Raw genomic sequence first — 17,614 nt, forward strand, 5'->3', positions numbered from 1 at the left:
TGAAAAACTTCTCCTTTTTATTTTTTTTATTTTTTGACCTGAGTAAATAGTTCCTTTAAATATTTTGAGTATCATCTTTTTATTTTATTTTTTGTCATTCTACAGGGGGTTAAATACCTGTGCATTCCGGCATCGGATTCACCCTCTCAAAACCTGTAAGTTGCTTACTGGTGTATTATTTGGACATGTTAAGAATGAATGACTGTGAAGCCGTCAGAACAGAGGGGCCTTGATACCGAGCACAGCTGCCCCCCTGCAGGAGGGCGGGGGCCCCACCGAGGTCTGTGCCCCTGCAGCTTCCACTGAGCAGCACCGTGCCGTGCGTGTGGGGTGTGTGAGAAGTCTAATTCCATAAAGGATGCCTCAAACCAAATCTTCATCAGGTTCACCCTTTCTCTGGAAGCCTTTGCATTTTGTCCCGTAGAAATAGTATATGAGCCACACATGTAATCTTAAATCTTCTGGGAGCCACATTAATAAAGTAAGAAAGAAACAGGTGGCAAGATTTTAGTAACATGTTTTATTTAACCTGATATACCCAAAAGACTCTCAATTCAGCATGTGTTCAGTACGTAAAACATGAGGCGTTTTGCGTCTTTGGGGGATACCGAGTCTTCAGAATCTGGCGTGCTTTTACACTGACAGCACGTCTCCCCTGGGACCAGCTTCGTTTCAAGAGCTCTGCAGCTTCACGTGGCTAGTGGCCACCCATAGGGACCTGCACTTGGAAAGCTTGTTGGAGTTGAGAGATGAGTTTTTTCTAGTTAAGAAAGTCCTGCCCTCTGTTCCCCACAGCTGAGTACATCTCCGATGCCACTTTAGCTCTGTTGTCCACTCCAAGAGAGAGTCATAATTGCTGTCCCTTCCAGAGCCTCACAGTTGTATGAGACCCGTGAGACTGGGCTTTGGAGAAAGGGGGGCAGGGCTCAGCGTGGAGCCCCAGCAGGGTTACAGCTGTGCCACCGCACTCAGTGACTTGGAAGGACCGTGATGTGGAGGAGACGAAAGTTTCCCTGAGCCCGGATTTGAACTGTGTCGGCGGCTGAGAGGCCCAGAAGTGCTCCCAGAAACCCAGCCTCTGCATCTCAGGCTCACCTTGGCAGCTAGTTTAGCTCAGACACAGTGACCCTTCTGGCATTATGTGTGACTGCATTTCCTCAGGGAAGCTGGAAGCCATGGTATTCCCGAGTTTGGGAATCCACAGGCTTGTCGAGATTGATCCTTCATGATTCCCAAGCCCGACTGCCTACAAGTCTTGCATGTCAGGAGTACAGCCCACATAGCCTTGTGTTAGGACCCTGTGTGCCCAGCCCGTCTGAAAGCTGTGGAAGGCTGGACCTGACTACAGCCTTGGCTTTTCACGGTGGGAGAGCGAGAAATCACAGGTTGTGCAATACTTTTGTGAGATCTACCTGTTTGGGAGAGAGGGGAGGCTCCTGTTGGATGGACCAATGTGGGGAGTGGACAGGGGTGGAAGCAGGTGCAGGAGGTGTAGCATCAGAGCAGGCAAGGGCAGGGGCTGGACTCAGGCACATGGGTCCGGCCCGAGCCCCGTGTTTCCACTCTACCTCTTATTTCGCAGAAAAAGCCAGTCCTTATGATTGAGGTGGTGGAGGAGAGGTTGTACAGGATCGCTAGGAAGACAGTGGTGGCCGAGGTCTGGAAGGGGAAGAAGTGCCAGAGAACGTCCTTGGTTACCAGTCGTGTCGAGAAACAGAAGTGGTTGGAGGGCTTGTGTGTACGGAAGGAAGTGAGCCACGGCCTTTCTCTCGAGACCACAGCGATCTTCTGCCCGTGTTTTGGTGGCTATTTTTAGAAGAGTTGCTTTGCTCTTATCTCAAACTGAGATTCTAACATGCTATTGAGCGTGTCAGTACCTGCTTGGACCATGACTCTTGGAAGAATTCGACTGAAACACCCCTGGGCACCTGTAGTCCGAGCAGATGCCATTGTGCTGCAGCTGCCCCAGGATCCTTGAGCTTTGCCTGGACAGGGTCCCTGACTCACCTCGCGCGCGAAGACAGCGCTGAGCGGCCCCCCGTGCTGTACCGCTGGCCATAGACCCAGACGTTCGGCGTCTCAGGTGCAAAACCAGCTTCGTCTGCTCTGGATGGCTCTTCAGTTGTTACATCTGAAAATGCTGCCCTGGGGATCTGGGGAGATGGGACCATGCGTGTAGAAGTGTTCTTCCCGACTCCTGAGCCTTTGACTCTAAGGGTGTTTCTCCTCCAGGTGCATGCAATGTGGAAACGATAGCTTTGGGGCTGGGGAGGCTCCCTCCAGCTGCTGGGAAGATGGGACGAGGGAGCAGCAGCTGCTCCCCTGACTTCCAGCATCTCCCGCCTCAGCTCAAGTCTTCTGGCAAAACCAGCCCAAACACAGTCAGCCTGGGGCCAGAGGACCAACTCATAAGATTTGAATTCATTCGCTTCTGTCCCAAATATGTACAGAAGTCTTGTCGAGAGGTACAATTGGCCCTTTTTAACCCTTTACCTGTGTCCAGATGAGAGTGTGGCCCAGAGTGGGTGTCACAGTGCCTGAGCTTGGGGCTCGTGACAGCAGGAGCCAGGGAGTGGCCGTCGCTGCTGTTTCGAGGGAAGGCCCCTGGCAGCCCAACCTTGGCTTCTCTTGGAAAAGGCTGTCAAGACCGTAACACCTCAAAAGGCAAACTCATACTCACGGGCATATGTGTTTCCCCTTGGGGAAACTAACTGTTGATCGTTAGTAAGAGCAAAGCTTATAGATAAGTAAGGCTTTGGGCACGTACAAGTCCATAGGTCTGTACATGTTTCCTGCTTTATTGAAGTTTTAAGGAGACCGTGTGGCAACTAGGTTGGAGTTTGAACGCACTTCATATGTTAAGAGGCAGCCTGTGCAAGAGCTTGTTCTCTTTACCCGTTCCAAGTGTTGGAAAGCTCTTCGTGCCTTTCAATGAGCAGGGGAGCGAGGGACACTCTTCATGGGCAGGCAGGACAGCCGAGCCTGTGAGCCTCACTTTGGGTACTGCCTGTGCTTATTACTCCGCCCGCAGTGGGAGCGCAGGAAGGCTGACACGCACCTTCGGTTTCTGTATTGTCATCGATGTAGGTGGTCAGAGGCCCTCTGGTCTGGCCGCTTTCACCTCCTGGTGCCCAAGAGTTCCTGTGTTTAATGGCAAAATGAACTCTGGACAACTGTGCTGCTTATTCTTTTAAATTTAGGTACAGATTTAAAAATCACTTCCAACTTTGGATATAATCTTTCCCCGCAAACCCCTGTGCCACCAGGAGTTCTTGCTGATTGTGCTTAGTAAGAGAGCTGTGACCTTTGGAGACCGGCTGCAGACTCTTCAGAAAGGTCAGCTTTCTGTCTGGGCTGCACCTCTCACAAACTCCCCTCTGATCTTCCAGGAACTTAAAATGCAGAAACCTGGTCTGAGACAAGAGTCACACATTAGAATTCTAGCTTGGTTCCCCAACCCGCTGCCTTGCACAGTCAGGAAATGTGAAAGTTCAAGTTCCCATAGCAGCGCTAACCCCACAGGCCCTGGGCTGGCGTGTTCTGCGTGGTTTGCGCCATCAGAGGGTCCTGGGCTTCGTATCCAGTGCACACACCTTCCGAGGTGGCCAGTGTGTGGTGGCTGAGTAACCTGAGGCTTTGGGGATGTTTGCTTTTGCTTTCTTTCTCTGTGCTTCCTCAGGCAAGTCATTTTCACCTCACTTCTCATCTGTAAAATATCTCCCTCACGATTTCTGTAGCAGAAGGTGAGATAGTAGTGAAAGTGTGCTTACGGACGCTAAGGGTCCTGAAAGCCTAGCTTCTGTTTTCTGCCTGTTCAAGAAAAAAGTGTTACTGTGTCTTGCGAGCGAGGGCTGGGGGTGCTACAGCCTGTTTGTTCATTCTGACTTGTGCGTGTTTATCGCTCGGATTGGTGTGGGTTGTCTTTCGGGCTCCTCTGGGGAGCCGGCAGCATCTTTCCGCAGAGTCTTTGTGACAGGACTGAGCGCCGAGCAGGGTCTCAGCTTCCTGAGGGCTCTGTGGGGAGAGGGGCCCAGCGCTGCTGCAGAGAGCTTGTGTCTAGACCTCAGCACCCGGCCTCGCTCCCTCCCGTCTTACTGCGTATTCACTTTAGGTGAGCTCAGTCTCCTGTACGTCAGCTCGCTCTCTCTCATTTACATTTTTCTTTGTTGTCATTATTAAAAAGCAGTTTTGCAAGATCAGAGCTAAGTGGGCCCTGGCGTGCTGTGTCCTGCTTCCCTGGAGCTGCACACGCATGACTCCGGAGGACCCTGCAGAGGTGAGAGATGCTTGGAAAGGGCTCTTTTTAGAAGGCTTCTCTCATTCAACATAAAAGCCCATTTGTTAGGCCTCGACTCTGCGGGCCTTGCTCTCTCGGTGTGGAACAGCTCTCTGAAAAATGACGTTGCAGTAGGTTGTCAAGAGGGTTTTGTTTTTTCTTGTTTGTTTTTAAAATGACCTTATCTGGCAAAATGGAAAATGCAGAACGCACATTCCCCCCAATTTTTCTTCGAGTGTTGCCAGTGCAGGAAGTGTAAACGCTGGGGAAGCCTCGGCTTAGATGTGAGCTGTCCCGTGTGTGGAAGGCAGGGCCAGGTCTGCTCCAGGGAGAGGTCTCCTTCCTGCCCACCTCTGGGTGCGATGAGAGCTGCACCGTTTGTGTAGGGCCTGGGGGCCTGGGCTGGCTCTGCCCTGGAGGAAGCTGCCCACCCTCCCGCTCCTGTGCCCAGAGAGAACGCTCCACCCACTGGCTTTTCTTTTTAAAGCATTTTTGTTTGTTTGTTTGTTTTGTCTCTTTACCATTTCTTGGGCTCCCACGGCATATGGAGGTTCCCAGGCTAGGGGTCGAATCGGAGCTGTAGCCGCCAGCCTACACTGCAGCTCACGGCAACGCCAGATCCTTAACCCACTGAGCGAGGCCAGGGATGGAACCTGCAACCTCATGGTTCCTAGTCGGATTCGCTAACCACTGCGCCACAACGGGAGCTCCTGAAGCGTTGTTTTTGAGGACGAAAACCCGCAGGGCGCTGCCTTTCCTGGTGATTTCCCCTTTGCATCCCTGTACATACGCAGTGTACACGTGCTCACACGCACACACTCACGTTCATGCTCTTCGAGCCGGAGGAGAAGCAGCCTGGATCCTCTGGCGCTGCTGGCTGTGGGGTGAGCCCAGCTGCCCCGCAAGGTGCTGGGCCGGATCTCCCACCCGCAGAGCCCCTCCCGGCAGGACAGGACTGCCTCCGGCCCTGCAGTGGGAACCTCAGCCTCCACTTGGAGTGGAAAGAATCGCTCAGACCCTCCAAAGGAGCATCGTCCAGTATATGGTTTTGCTGGATCTGTCCAGCATCCTTTCTGAAGATGAGGAAAGCCTGGCTGGCTCTGCTCTCGGCCTCTGGATGGAGAGGGAGGGGTTGGAACACACTCGTCAGTGAGGAGGAGCGGGAAGAGGACAGTGGCAGCTGCGGGCTGTTTATTGACCCCACAGAGAGCGGCTCTGGGCCCGGCCCAGGGTGTTTTCTGCCGCTGTCGGCCTCTGGACGCGTGAGTAGGCGTGCTTCCCTCTGGAAGAGCCGGCTGGCTCTCCTCCGCCAGAATCTGCCCGCGTGTCTCTGTACGGAAGCAAAGGCGCAGAGCCGGGGTCAGGAGTGGGGACCGGTGCTCACTGAGACAGCTTCGTCTGTGCTTCTGCTTCGTGTCCAGGGTTGAGCAACTCGAGGACCGTAGTCCCGGGTATTTCCCTCTGTGGAGGAGGGATGCGACGACCAGGCTCTGCTTAGGTCATGAGCTTCCCTGGAAATAACCCACCCCAGCAGCGCTGGGCGCCTGCCCCCTGGCTTTCTTTGGAAGAGGCGCTTCTAGGAATGTGTCTGGCTTGGCCCCGTGCCCAGCCGTGTCCGTGAGTCAAGTTTCATAGCAGGGCTCTGGGCGGGCCCTTTGTCAGAATCGTTACAGTCCTGGGCCAGGGCTGCGGCCCTTGTCCCAACACGGCGATGGCCAGGAGCCCTCTGCGCTTTTGTCCCAGACTTAGCGCTCAATGCAGACAGAGCCGAAAGGGGGAAGGCTGGGCAGGAACCTCCCCGCAGCTTTCTTGCCTGTGGGCCTCTTCGCACGCTCCCTCTAGGCTCTGGCAAGTTTGAATGTCACCCTGCTGACCACACCCCCTCCCCCGGTCTTCTACTCTGAGATGTGGCAAGACTGACTATTGAACCCAGCGCCACAGCAATTTAGAACCTGGGTTTCATCGTGCCTGTGGTTTGGGACATGCAGGTGTAAAAGGAGGACTTCAGAAGCTGTTCCCACTCTGAGGTTTCAGTCAAGAGACTCAGCTATCATCTTCGGTGACCTCCCCAGCACCAGCACAAGCCCGCCCCCCTGCAGTGGCTTATGCAGCATGTTCTGAGGCCATTCCCGTGCCCGCAGTCGGGCCATTGTCACTCATTTCTGGATTCATTCTTCCTTTCCTTCCCTCCTGCCTTGACCAGAAAGAGAGCCACAAAGGACAGGCAAGAGCACAGGCTCCAGGGGTGAAGAGGGCCCCTGGGGACCCCGTGGATGCCCCAGTGTGGCATCTATAGCCAGAGATGTATGCACTCCAGCCATGCCCCTCAGCCACTAGCCTATGGTTGGGGTGAGCTGGGCTCTGGGCACAGTCCTGGCCCTGGACCTGCTGTCAAATCCACCCTCACTCTGGCCTATCCGCCCTCTGCAGTGTCATCCCAGGAAACCACAAGGCAGATGACAGGCAGGCAGCCTGTAGCCACTCCTTAGCCACATGAGGGGCTCAGTGTCTGGAAGCTGCTGCACCCGTCGATCTCAGGTGGATGGTATTTGGCTCTAAGGAGCAGCGTATCTGATTGGCGGTATTTTCAGTTAGAGAGACAATGACCTCCTTCACTCACTGTCCCAGAGGCCTGCCCCCTTCCCCTCAAACCACTTGTCACCCGTGCTGGTATGTTCCCTTCAGTGGGAAGGGAAACTTTTCCTGGAGCCCCACCCTGCAGCCGCCCCTTTCCTTCTCCGTGGCCAGAACCGGAGGGAGGATGGGTCGCCCTCAGGGTCTGGCTGCCCACTGCTCCAGCAGCACTGGCGTGGCTGAGCACGTGCGCCACAGCTTCAGCACGTCCAGAGCAGCAGAGGTCGCTGCCAGCTCCGGGTTTTGCGGGAGAAACAGGACAGAAGCTCCCAGCCCTGAAGCTTCCCTTGGGCCCACGGCACGCTGCTCTGGGCCGGCTTCTGGACGGCCTCGCCCTCCCCTCCGCCTGGCCTCCTCGGCTTCTGCGTCACAGCCCTGCTCTGGCCCCGTCAGATTTCAGGGTCACAGCAGGGATCTTTCCTTGCCTGTTTTGCGCCACGTCGCGTTGGGGGTGCAGTTGCAATGCCCCGCATCACTTTAAAGTTTACATTGTCCCGAGCGTCCACAGGCACACCTTGCCCTGCTGTGTAACCTGGCCCTGGGGGAGAGTCTGGGGTCTGTGTGTGGGACCCCTCAACCTCCATGAGTGGCGGTGTCGGCCTTGGGGGTGCCGCCTGCCTCTCGCAGAGTCCCAGCTGGGCACCCCCCTTAGCCGACAGCTGGCTGCCTTTCTTACGGCCATGAACCCCGGTCATTCCGTTCATTCACCCTGTCACCCTTTGTGAGACGGCAGACCTAGTTTGTGCGGCTGGGAACTGTGTTTGCTCATCTCTGAACCGCTCCTGCAGGTAATCTGTCCTCTGGCACCATTGCTAATTGGGCCATGGGCAACCTTAGCTGCCTGGCTGCCTGGTAGGCCACTCAAAGCTAGGGACCTCGACAAGACAGGCACACACTCTGTGGACCCCTCCAAGCATTTACACTTAAGCAACTCCCCACCCCCCACCCCGTCTAGAACACAGCTGGGTGTGAACAGGGGCGGGAGAATGCTCACAGTTCCTCGTCAGACTTCAGAGTCTGCACTGCACCTGGTGTGAGTTCCTTCGTCCCACTTTGTGAGTGACGCTCCCCAGGCCACACCCAGTGGCGGAGCAGGATTAGAGCCCTGGCAGGCAGGACCTGCCCACCTTGAGGGAGAGCAGGTGGAGTGGGGATAGTGAGGTTTTCAGACGTCAGAAGTGGGGCCCCATACTGGGGGCACCTCTGTATCTGGGGGCTGTGATGCCCATGGCTGCTTAGCTGGTCACTGTGCTGCTGGGTGTTGAGAGGCCCAGACTGAGTGGGGCTCAGCAGGCCTGGCCTGCCAACAAGTCAGTGGCATCTGTATGTTTCAGGGGCTCCTTGCTCTCGGAGAACTGAAAATCCCAGCCGAGCCACCTCCCGGGCCTCAGCACCGTGGGTCGGATTCAAACCAAGGCCGATCTGGCCCCAGACAGTGACCGGGGTCTGAAGCTGTGGCCTCAGGACCTTTTCCAGAAACCTCAAGCGGATTTTTCTTTTCATCATTCGTTGAGTAAACTAGAAAGCTGTCACTTCTCTCTTTTCTCTCCCCCAGGACAAGACATTTCAAGGAAAGCATCCAGTTCATCCACGAGTGCCGACTCAGGGGCGAGGGCTGCCTGGTGCACTGGTACGTGTGCTGAGCGTGCTCTCTGTGTGCAAGCCTAGCCCCACCCCATCGCCAGCACCTGCCTGCCCGCCCAGCTGCTCACTAGTCCTTGCTTTGCTGAAAGAGAACCAGACATTTTTCTTCCCTTTTCACCTAGGATTTTCATTTTCTCAGGTTTCTGCAGGGACTGTCAGGGTTACTGGACAACAGAAACTCCTTTTCCAGCCTGCTCCTGACATTCGTCAGAACACAGGCCCAGCTCAGTGGCCTTTCCAAGCACTGTTTCTTTCTGGAGAGTTTCGATTGCATATGTGGGTGTTTAGCATTGCATTGCCGTCACACCAAAGTGACCATTTCTTCTCTGTTTACAGATTGGGGCTTTTAGGTGTTTGGGGCGTACACTTTGAATAGGTTCTTAGCTTATGGGCAGCCACCCCTGCAGTCCCCTCCACTCTGCAGTGTGTTTACACACACTGAGCACACACGTGGCACAGAGAAAGCTCTGCCAACGCCCTTAATGCTGGACGGCGCCCCACGCCTGATGCACAGCCGGCACGCAGGTCCTGTGGGCCCTCATTTCATCACTGCTAGTGCGCCTGCTGATAACCAAGCCCATAAAGAGAGCAGACCAGTGCTCCCCATGATGACCAGTGCATGTAGGGAACCAGCAGCTGGCGCTCTGGAGAAACCTGCTGTCCTTGAAGTCCCCTCTCTCTTGAACGAGGTTTGCGCGGAGTTTACTGAGAGCTTAGCAGTCATCTGCGTTACCCCCAAGAAGCCGCTCCTGCAGTGGAAGCTCCCTGGAGGTGCGAGGGCTGCTTAGGGAGCGTTGCTGCCCTGGCAGAGGGGACAGGGGTCCGCCGCGTGGCGCCCTGTGGAGCCTCGTGGAAACCGCAGCTGGTTCCGAGGCAGTTGAAAAGACGGCATTGGATACTTCGATGGCTTTACTTCAAAGTATCCGATGGTTCTGCTCTGTTATACACTTCTTGAAATAGTGCGATTCTTCATTTTACTTGTAGAAAGAGCATGCAATAGGCACAGATTGCAGGCTTTGTGACCCTCGCTCACTTTGGCTTTGAAGCGCTTTGAGGGGCAGGCAGAGTCTCACGGGCTCTGGAGTCCTGTGCCTGGTGAGGTAGGGCCACCCGGGTGCAGCCCAAGAGGATTTTTTTTTTTTTTGAGGCTCTCTCAGTATTTCTGGTACTCACCCCAAGGAAAGAACCACTACCTGAGAGTGGTTTTACTGTTATTATTTATATTTGAATATGAGCAGGCCTGATATTCTAGGAATTCGTATTTCATGCAGTTGTATAAATCTGAAGATAGGCTTTTCTAAAAATGAGAAATTTTCTAAACTTCCCCATCATAAACCGTTGCTGAGCACTCCAAGTCTGACGCAGCACAACCTCTCTGTGACCGCTTTAATTTGCATGTGCATTTAAAATTTGTCCCCTTACTCAGCCTGCTAGAGAAAATTGACCGTTATTGCCTGCAATGTCCCCTGACCCTGCCCCTCAGAACATGTGGAATGTGCCCACTCGGCTCGGCCTAGGCGTGTAAGGCACACAGCATCTTTGGTAAGGGCTTCTGAAATGAATGAGTTTCTTAAGTGATAGACTTGGTCCTTATAGATCTAAGAAAACCAGACTTTAAAAATGTGAAGCCTCAAAAGTTGCGGGTTATAAATGGGCTTATTGCTTAGATCCTGGACCACTCAAGTTCCCTCGATGGGCGTTAGTTGTTTTATTTGTCCGAGGGAGATGGCGAGTCTCTGAAGAGGGGCTCAGAAGCGTCAAACAGAGTGTCCAGAGCCATAGCCAGTAGAAAACCCTTACAAAACCGAGGCCAGCAGAGGTAAAGAAAGCCTAAGCTTCTGGTGTCGCGAAGCAGAGAGAGGCTGCTATGTTCTGAGTCCGCCCCCGGCCCCACACTGGCTTGCTGCCCACTCACAGTCCAAGGCAGGAGGGCTCCCGAATGCGCCCTCCCAGTGCCCTGACCCTCCCGTGCTGCGTGGCTCTCGACCCTGCAGCCTCGCCGGCGTCTCTAGGAGCGTCACTCTGGTGGTTGCCTACGTCATGACGGTCACGGACCTCGGCTGGGAGGATGCCCTGCACACCGTGCGGGCAGGCAGGTCCTGCGCCAACCCCAACCTGGGCTTCCAGAGGCAGCTCCAGGAGTTTGAGGAGCACCACGTCCATCAGGTAACCATGGTGAAGGGCTTGGCAGTGGCAGCGGCAGCCCCTGGCAGAGGCCCGGTCTTTCTGTGCACGCCCAGAACCGTGCCTGCCGGGGGAGGCCCTGGGGCTGCCTGGTCTGGGACCCTTCATGCCCACTGCTTCCATCGCCGTCCCCGTTCTCCGGGTTCACCTGCTGCTGCAGAGCGTCCCTCCCCCTCGGTAGCTTCAGTTCCTCTGCCTTGGGTCAGGCTTGCGTTGATGTGCTCAGGCCCAAACCTGGAAGAAGCAATTACTTCTCTTCCTTGACCCCAACTGGCCGGCCTTGGAGCTGACTGCCCGATGCCCACTGGTTCCCTGTTCAGAGCGGCAAAACCCATGCCACCTGGCCACAGGGAGCAGTCTGGGTGATGCAGCATGTGACATCCTGGTTTGTCCACTTCCCCAGTACCGGCAATGGCTGAAGGAGGAGTACGGAGAGAGCCCCTTGCGGGATGCAGAAGAAGCCAGAAGCATCCTGGGTAAATACAAAGAGCAGGGGCGCGCTGAGCCCCAGCCTGGCGCCGGGCGCTGGGGTGGCCTCTCGGCCCTGCCTCCTCTGGCCCACGGCGGCTACACCACAGAGACCTAGCCAGGCCCCGGCCAGTCTTCCTGCCAGCTGCCCTGGTTGCCGGCTGCACGCAAGGACTGGAAGGGGTGTCCAGGTGGATCCAGGCCCCTCCCGAGACCCCACTAGCCCTGCCACCACCCACGCTGCCCCCGCCCCAGCTTCTGCACTGTCTGGATGCTGCTGCCTTTCCTGCCTGTGGGCGAGCCGGAGCGCATGTACACATGTGGGTGAGCGTGTCTGTGCGTGAGTGGGAGCTCTGGATGTTCATGCTGCGGGAAGCATCACGAGGTCCACGCTGCCAGGACAGGTCCTGCTGCCCTTCCCTCGTCCATGATCCCCTGGGAAGGCACTTGGAGTTGACCTTGGAAAAGCTATTCAGCCAAAGAAGCCTGTGCCTGTGAGCAGACAGCAAGGAGAACTCGGGGTGCCCGCTCCGCCCCCTGAGGGTGGTTCCAGGGCTCTGGGGCGGGGTGGGGGTTGCATGTCCCTGGGCGATGAGGATGGGGCCTCCTCGATTCTGACGAGCCGCCATCCCCCTCGAGCCTGCCCTGCCCAGCCCTTGGCGTCCGAGTCCTCCCTGCATGTGTCCTCCTCACCGAGCACACTGGCTGCGGGGAGAGCAGCCCAGACGCCCCCCACCCCCCGTCCAGCTTCCCCCGCTTCCGGCCTCCTGCTCCCCTCATTCTTCTGGGGCCTCTGCACGAAGTTCGCATGTACCCTTGGGATTTGGGAAGCAAGAGCGGTCCTTAGACACCGTCATAGTTTGCGTCTAAGCATACATTTAGAAATGCCTGAGCACTTCCTACACGCCTTTGTGATTGCTGTGGATTTGGTATTTGATCTCAGCTACCTCATTAAAGCGTTTTTGAAAAGGTGTTTTTCATTGTTCCAAGTGCCTCTGCCTCACAGTTGAAACATTCCATCGCAGTTGCTTTTGAAGCCAAAGGGAAAAGGGTCATGTTCACTGGGCTGCGGGAGCGCTTTCCGGTGGGTAAATCTGACATCAGGCCAAGCTGGCCAGCCCGGCAAGACGTGCAGTTTGCAGCTTGGGCTTTGCGCCTCGCTCCACGCCGCCCCTGCCGCTCGTGGGGAGCAGTCCCGTGGTCCAGCCCTTTGTACTGACTCGGACGGTTTAAGCACGCAGAGCTGCAAGAATGAAAAAGCGTTCTTGGCCTCTCCCTAAAAAGATGTTGCAACACAGTTTCTCCGAATTCCACCACAAAAAGCCCCCTGAATAAGAAGAGCAGCTTTCCCTGTGTGTGGAGGGTGGACACAGGTGAGCTTCTGGGAGGCTGGGATGCCCTGATGCCACACACACACTCGCGCAGGCCCCCATGGATGGGAGGGCGGTGTGGGTGTGGATCTACCCACCTGCACCCAAGACAATTGCCTCTAAAGTGATTCTTTCCTTAAACCCCAAAGTGTAACTATGCTAACAGAAAAAGGAGTTAGGAATCAGCTGGATGCATGTGTAAGTGAAGGTGGGTGGTCCCACATCTTGCAATGTTGCTTTAATACTTGTCACCAGTGACGTTCTTTCTTCATAGCCACCCCGGGGATTCTGGAGCACTGGGCCTTTCTCAGAAGACCTCTTGCATGTACCCGAACTTTCTGAAATACTGCAAAGCCACAGAGTTGAGGCTGGTGCTGCCAAGAAGAAAAGCAACCAGAGTTCCTATTAAGTGTCCAGAAGTGCTTTGTGAACTTGCCTGCTTTCGTTGAAACAATACGTGTGCAATTGTGTTGTTCTGTGTTGGGCCGTGTACTCCCTCCTTGGCAAGAGAACAGTCTCTACCTAATCCCGCTGCGTTGGCTCCTTTTTTGCCCTTAACTCTGCTGCTCCCAGGGCAGCTCAGGGCCCTGCTGTCCCGTCCAGGGCCCATGCAAGGTCATGGTCACTGCTTCTGAGGGCCCTGCTCCCTGGGAACTGTCTCCTGGGGTCTGTGGCCTTCACCACATGTGCCCCTGTTTGTTGGTAAAGGGCAGCTGGCCACTGCTGGCCCACGGCCACCTTTTCCTTAGCTGGGCGGGGACCCCACAAGGCATGTGGGAGGCTGCCCCTGGCAGGGGGGCTGCTGTGTTTTAAGGCCACTGTCTTCATCCAGAAGGAGGGGTGGTGACAGCAGGAGACACAACCACAGTCCCCAGGAAAGGAAGTGGACCCCCACAAACAGAGGGCAGCCAGGGGACCCAGGCGCTCCAGGACACCCTGTGCGGGTCCCGGGCCCTCTCCTTATTTTGTGTTCTGCTTCAATTTGAAGGACACTACTGATGGGAGGAGCAATTTAAGTCAATCTCCCAGCATTTTCTTGTCTAAACCTAGCGGAGGAAGAAGGAAATTTCCCTTTTTACTTGAAGGATGGGTTTGACTAAACTAAAGGAGCTGACATGTGTGGGCTCCTTCACTGAAGGTGGCTTGGCCTGCGTTCTGAGTCTGATGCCTGGATACTCCTGGCAGGGGCGAGACAGGGCTGGGTATGGGGTGAAGAGGGCACCCTCTGTGGGGAAGCGGCCCCTGACAAGGTGTGGGATGACAGCACGGATCCCCGTTGGGATTCAACTGCTTATCCTGACCCAACAGGCCTGCCTGGGATCGAGGTGCCGGGCCAGGCCTCAAGCCCCGACATGTCCCCCAGGCCCATGTGAGGAGGTGCCAGAACAGTGGCTGAGCCCCGGGCAGAGCCTCGGAGGACCCCAGTGGTGCGCAGGGCAGGAGGCACCGGTGCTGGGGAAATAGGTTTTCTGGCTACGGCTCAGCCCCATGGGGTCCCTCTCCCATGGCCCAATGTCCCAGCACCGGCGACAAGCCCTGGTAATTGTCTGGTGTTCTGAGGTCACAAAGTGTCACCTTAGGAACCCGCAGAGAAGACATTCACCTGAGGCTCAGAGAGCGCTGTTTTGCTTGAACCTGGGTCTTTCGACCCCAAACCAGTGGAGAGGGTGAGAGGGAGGGCGGTACCCCGGGCTTTGCTCTTAGGCCCCTCGCACTGTGCCTGGCTGTCTAACCAGAAGCTCCTGTTCACCTGCTCCCCGCAGTCTCGCCAGCGGTTGTTTGGGGCTGTTGTGGCTGGCGGGCCAGTCCTCCATTGCTGAAAGCTCACGGACCTGTTTCACTTAGGCTGGTGGTGACCTTGCTTAGATGTCAGAGCCAGAGGCCCCCTCTGTGTTCCTGTCCAGGCCAGGTGTTGGGGCCACACGGTGAACTCTCCCCGCCCCAAGGGCCCTACCTTGTCAGCGGAGGAGGCCTTGTTCCCAGCAGTTTTCTGAGGCTGCCCCTGCTGAGGTTTCCTTTGAACACAGGTCTGTCCAGCCTGGCCTCAGAACTCGGCCCCCGTGGAGGAGGCTGCACCGCCGCTGTCCATTTGTCATCGGCTGGTTTGCTTGACGAGTGCTTATTTGTCCCAGCAGGCACTGTGGGACTCAGGGTGGACACACAGACCTGCCTCTGATTCTCAGAAAGACGAGCCTGGAGGACTGTCAGTTGGGACACTGGCCGTTACAGGGCGGGCCACCGGCACTGTTGCGGGTGCTCCTGGTGCGGTGGGGGGAGGGGAGGGGAGCAACGGCCGCAGCGGGGGCCGAGGGAGCCCAGGTGCTGGATTGGAGGCCTAAAGCACGCGTGCCGGGGTGACCTGGCCCCGTGGGCAGAGGATCCGGGCAGAGGCCAGCATGTGTGTGGAACTGGCATCTGGTGTGACTGGAGCAGGCGCAGGGGCTGGGCGGTGATGAGAAGTCCAGACACAGCTGTGGAAACAGGTGGAGGCCCAGGGTTTCACCATCTCCTTGGTGCCTTCGGCCCAGTAACTGAATCACTTCTGACACTGGCCCTGGAGCTGACCAGGCTCAGAGGGACAGGGCCCCAGTCATGGAGCCATGCAAGCAGTGTGGACGCCGTTGTGGAGAGGGCTGGCTGACCATGCGGAGGACACAGGTGCCGTGATGGATGGGGGTGTCGGGAGGCAGCAGTGACGCCGGCCGGGTGGGAGACGGCGGCCCCGGTGCGGAGATGCCGACGGCCGGGGGGCCCAGGGGCTCAGGGGCAGCTACGGACAGAGCGGTAACTCCCCTGGGGCCCATCCCTGAGGGGCTTGTCCTTTTGTGTCAGCCTCTTCTGTGCAGGCTGTAGGCTCTACCAGTCGAGGGTCAGCTGAGGGGGCTGCTTCCTGAGGCCTCCCCGGGGTCAGACTCACACGTGAGGCGCTCAAAGTGGTCCATGCACCGGAACTGACTCCCAGAAAGCAGACCACTGACGATTGTTATTCACATAAAATATCTAGTTTCTGAAGTTGCTGTGAAATAAAGCCCTGGCTTTGTGAAGACCAGTTTCATGCCCGGACCAGGCTGCTGTCTTTTACGATCAGACTCTTGGAAGCCAGCAGGCTGTAACCCCACTCACACAGTGTTGAGTGTCAATCGTATCTCAACAAAGCTGGGGAAAAAGAGTAAAGCAGCTTCTGAATTGGTCCTGAGGCATTTGCCTGGGCTCCTGGACGTGGGGCTGAGACCTGGGGGCGGGGTGTCCTCATGGAGTGTCCGAGAGGCTTGCTGCTGTCTCCAGAGCCTCCCGTTCCTGAAGTCCCTGTCCCAGTAGCCGGCAGGCCTCCCTGGCACATGCTCCCCCTGGTTCTCTGGTTAACTCTGGCTTAACTCTCATCCTTTGTTAACCTTGGACTTCTCCCTGGGGGTGGCTTTCCACGAGTGGCTTTTTTTTCCTGGGATATGCTGGTTCTCTCATTTCTATCTCAGTAGGGAAACCCACTTCCAGCTTCTAGGGCTGCTTCCTGTGGCTGGGGCACAGAGACAGCTTCCGAATTCTGGTGAATGGGGTGTGTGTGTGTGTGTGTGTGTGTGTGTGTGTGTGTGTGCGCGCGCGCGCGCGCGCGCGCGCGCTTGTGTTTTAAAATTTTATTTTAGAGAAACCCTTAGCCTTCGGGGAGTCACACATGCTGAGCCCAAGCCCCTTGGACGGCAGAACCTGGACACAGGGAAAGTCAGAGCTGCTCCCATGGAGCCGCCCTGCACACCAGCCTCTAGTCTTGAAAATAGGGAACACACTAGGACTCAAAATCCCGAGCTCCTACTCTAGGTGACCCCTCCCATCCTGACTCTGAGTTATTAATAATTTTATCAAGAATGTGCTTTCAACACGCTTGTATTTATAGATGTACTTAACAAGAAATCACCAAGGCTTCTGAGGGAAGTTCCTCTTCCCTTTCCTTTTTATTGCCCAGAGAGAGGGAGAAACTGAAGAAAAAAAGGGGGGCCTTTGACTCGTCCCTGGAGGCTTGAGACTGTCACCGTCCCTTCTGAGGATGTACTGGGGTCTCCTTAGGCCCCAGCCCACCAGCTGCCAGGTGCTTGAATTTGGTGACACCGGCTGCCTTTCATGGGGACACTTTGCTCTCTTGTCTTCCCCCCAGCTAGAGGTTTTGAGATCCAGAGCTGCAACACCAGGACGTGATTATTTCAGAATTAGTGTCCTGGTCTGCAGGTTAGGCCCAGCCCCCATGGGTCCAGCCGACTCAAGGCCGCGGGCCTGGTCTGGGCTCCATCAAGAGAAAAGTCCACGTCTGAGCACCCAAAGGCCTGGGTTATGTCAGCTGCAGACAAACTGTCCATCATGAGGAGCTAGTTCACAGTTCATTTTCCTGAAGCTGCTGTTTCAGTTATGAGAGGTGGTCTGAATGGCTCCATCAGCCGGTGGCTGAGCGCCTGGGGCCACCCGGTTCTGATCCAGGTGGCCCGGCTCTGGGGGGCAGGGGGCAGGTTTAGTAGGAGACGTGGGATGGGAGCGGCCTGAGAACGGCCTTTATGCCGAGGCCTGTTTAGGTAAACCAGATGGGGTCGGGGCACCGACCCTGGGGTGAGCAGTCCCTTCCAGTGGCTGGGACGGGTTTGGGAAACAACGCTGATCGTGCCACGCGAGGACTGGGCAGCTCGATCCAAAGAGGCCTGTCAGCTCCTGGGACTCAGAGCCCAGCCGTGGGCACACGTGTGAGCTAGAGCGGCGTGTGATGGGACGTGGACATGTTTGGCCCTCACCCCACCTCCGCCCTCCGAGTCCCCCGCCCCAGACGTAGCCAGACAGGGCCAGACCAGCCCAAACAGGAACCGTGCTTTCTGGCAAGCGGGCCTGGCCCTGTCAGTCGGCTCTGGGTTTCCCCAGGTGCTGGTGGGGAGGCCTTTTTGGAAAATAAAAATCAAAAAGCTCCACATGCGCACCAGAGAAATGTCACCTTCTGCTTTGCAAAGGGTGTGCCCTTCGTGGCAAGAAGCCAGGGTGGCCGAGCTTCCTCAGAAGGGCGTCCAGG

General features: G+C 56.3%; 1 protein-coding gene across 19 annotated transcripts in view; it reads left to right on the plus strand.

Annotated features, from left to right (window-relative positions):
• The window catches only part of DUSP22 (dual specificity phosphatase 22), a 52,959-nt gene extending 39,857 nt beyond the window's left edge, over nucleotides 1–13,102 (plus strand). For 2 of the 19 annotated variants that reach the window (XM_084966843.1, XM_021100091.2), the window contains exons 4-8: nucleotides 106–155; nucleotides 8,466–8,540; nucleotides 10,549–10,720; nucleotides 11,142–11,214; nucleotides 12,232–12,528. In XM_084966843.1, the coding sequence (XP_084822969.1) occupies nucleotides 106–155; nucleotides 8,466–8,540; nucleotides 10,549–10,720; nucleotides 11,142–11,214; nucleotides 12,232–12,425 (564 nt within the window). In that variant the 3' untranslated portion in view covers nucleotides 12,426–12,528. The other 17 variants (XM_084966856.1, XM_084966857.1, XM_084966849.1 and 14 more) reach the window with 16 other exon arrangements.
• The last annotated feature ends 4,512 nt before the right edge of the window (nucleotides 13,103–17,614 follow it).

Source organism: Sus scrofa, chromosome 7 (assembly GCF_054392235.1).
Source record: "Sus scrofa isolate SSC_HxYL_T2T_F1_AM1 chromosome 7, Sscrofa_HxYL_maternal_Yorkshire_Landrace_v2.0, whole genome shotgun sequence".
Taxonomy (NCBI): domain Eukaryota; kingdom Metazoa; phylum Chordata; class Mammalia; order Artiodactyla; family Suidae; genus Sus; species Sus scrofa.